This window comes from Apis dorsata, unplaced genomic scaffold (genome assembly GCF_000469605.1).
Source record: "Apis dorsata unplaced genomic scaffold, Apis dorsata 1.3 scaffold_230, whole genome shotgun sequence".
Lineage (NCBI taxonomy): Eukaryota > Metazoa > Arthropoda > Insecta > Hymenoptera > Apidae > Apis > Apis dorsata.
This window is the reverse complement of record NW_006263512.1, coordinates 55,954-58,032: the sequence shown is the minus strand read 5'-3', so window position 1 is coordinate 58,032 and position 2,079 is coordinate 55,954. Positions and strand designations below refer to the sequence as shown.

The window sequence follows — 2,079 nt, the reverse complement described above, 5'->3', positions numbered from 1 at the left end:
AATTCGTAAAAATTCTGTGATCTTTACCATTTATGTTCCCTGTTTATAAGTGATATTTAACGAACGTGTTTATAAAGGAAAAAAATACACGGACACGGTTTTAGCATGTAATTACGCGTAAGTTTCCCGTGAATCATCGCCTGCCTGCGCACGCTACAAATGAAAAGGAAGAGAAAGACCGAAGAACAAGCAGAAGAAGAGGAAGAAGAAAAAGAAAAATACAAATGAACAAGAAGAATGTAAAATCTAGGTATCTCCGATCTACTAAGAGCCTCCGTTTCTTCATTTTTGTATGCTTCTTTAAGACTGTCTGATACAGGAAAAAAGGATAAATAAATGTGTACCAATCTCTGAATAAAAAAAAGAAAAGTCTTATTTTTCTCTAGTTTAGAAAATTTCCTAATTGTATAAAAAAAAAAAAAAAAAAAAGGAAATCAAAAAAAGAGAACAATTTATTTAATCCCCTGTTTCTTTTTACTTACTCTCGATTAATTTTCTAAAATGTTTTTTACAGCTTCTTCGTTTCCAATTATAGCTGCTACGTGTAAGATGGTTTGACCAATATTATCTGTAGCATTAACATCAGCTCCCAAATCTATTAATCGTTTCGTCACGATTAGATGACCTCCTTTAACAGATTCGTGAAGAGGAGTGGATCCTGTGGAATCTCGCGCATTCAGAAAATTCGAATCAAGCGCCAAAAGTCGGTCGACTAAACCTTCGTGTCCGTGAAATGCTAAAAAATTAGAGAATTCATAATTATAGATATTAAAATATTCTTCAATTTATATATATTAAAATACATAGCATAAAAATTATTACCAGCAATGTGTATAGCGCTTCGGCCATTATTGCTTCGATCATCGATGCATCTAGTAAACTGACTCACCAATAAATCGAACGCATCTTCATTGCCAGAACGACAAATCAAATGTAACGGTGTCCATCCGTCTTTATTTCGCAAAAATGGATTCGCTTTTGCTTTCAAAAGCGCGGCAACGCATTCGTATGCATCGTTTCCGGTTTTTGTACAAGCCAGCATGAGTGGTGTCCAATCAGCGCGCTTCAATGCGTCTATGGTTGCACCTAAAAGAAAATAATTTAGTGTTAGTAATATAAAAGAAAAGTAATATTGGACAGAGAGAAAAAAACACCTTTTTCAATTAAATACTTCACGATATCGTTACGAGCAAACTGTGCCGCCTCGTGTAATGGTCTTTTCATATCTTTATTGGCAACATCGACTTTAAAGTCTGGTTTCTCGAAAGTTTCATATAAATATCGAACGATATTTAAATGACCCGCACGAGTAGCAACATGCAAAGCGGTATCACCAGAAGACAAATGCCGGAAGAATGTCCAATCTTGAATATCATATTTGGATACAAGAGTTTCTACTCTTGATAAATCTCCACTTTGACAGGCGTGCAGAAATTTCTTCGATAGGTTAGGATCCGTCATATAAGTTTTTATTATCGAAGAAACGGAGTACACGTGAGATAAAAATAATAAAATGTTTTCATTCACAAAAATGTGAAGATTTTTAATAAAAAAAATTCTGAAAAACACTAAACACTCGAGAACACTGTAGAAATGATAGAGATTACCATCTCGTAGAGAACAACAGAAGTATAAAAGCTTGAAACAACGCCATCTACCGTCGGTATAAGTAGACGTTCAATGGCGCGAATCGATTTTATTTGCAAATAAAGTTAATTTAAAATATTTTATAATATAAAAATAATATTGAATTTTAGAAATATAAACATTAGAATTTTTTTTAATATTAAAACGCAAATTAAATTTCTATCCTTCGTATAATATAAATGAATTTTTTACAATATAACGATTTTATATAATAAAATAATTTTAAATAAAATTTTATAATAAAAATCGCCAAGGAAAACTTATAACGATAAATAATATTTATTTTCGAATGAACTTACGTAAGATAAGAAAATAATGAGAAATTATAAAGGATCGAGTAATGCTAAATCATCCAAGCATAAAACCGTTTTGAATGTAAAATTAATCGTGCGAAATTTAGAATTGACACGAATAATAAAAATCTCTGTAATT

The 2,079-nt window shown here is 31.5% G+C and overlaps 1 protein-coding gene across 1 annotated transcript; it reads right to left on the bottom strand.

Annotated features, from left to right (window-relative positions):
- Nucleotides 1–436: 436 nt before the first annotated feature.
- Nucleotides 437–1,659, bottom strand: LOC102679787 (ankyrin repeat domain-containing protein 16-like). Its single transcript, XM_031510476.1, has 3 exons — nucleotides 1,155–1,659; nucleotides 823–1,086; nucleotides 437–736 (listed from the first exon to the last, which is right to left on the bottom strand). The coding sequence occupies exons 1-3, from the start codon at nucleotides 1,459–1,461 to the stop codon at nucleotides 489–491; spliced, it is 819 nt and encodes a 272-aa protein (XP_031366336.1). The 5' UTR covers nucleotides 1,462–1,659; the 3' UTR covers nucleotides 437–488.
- Nucleotides 1,660–2,079: the final 420 nt, after the last annotated feature.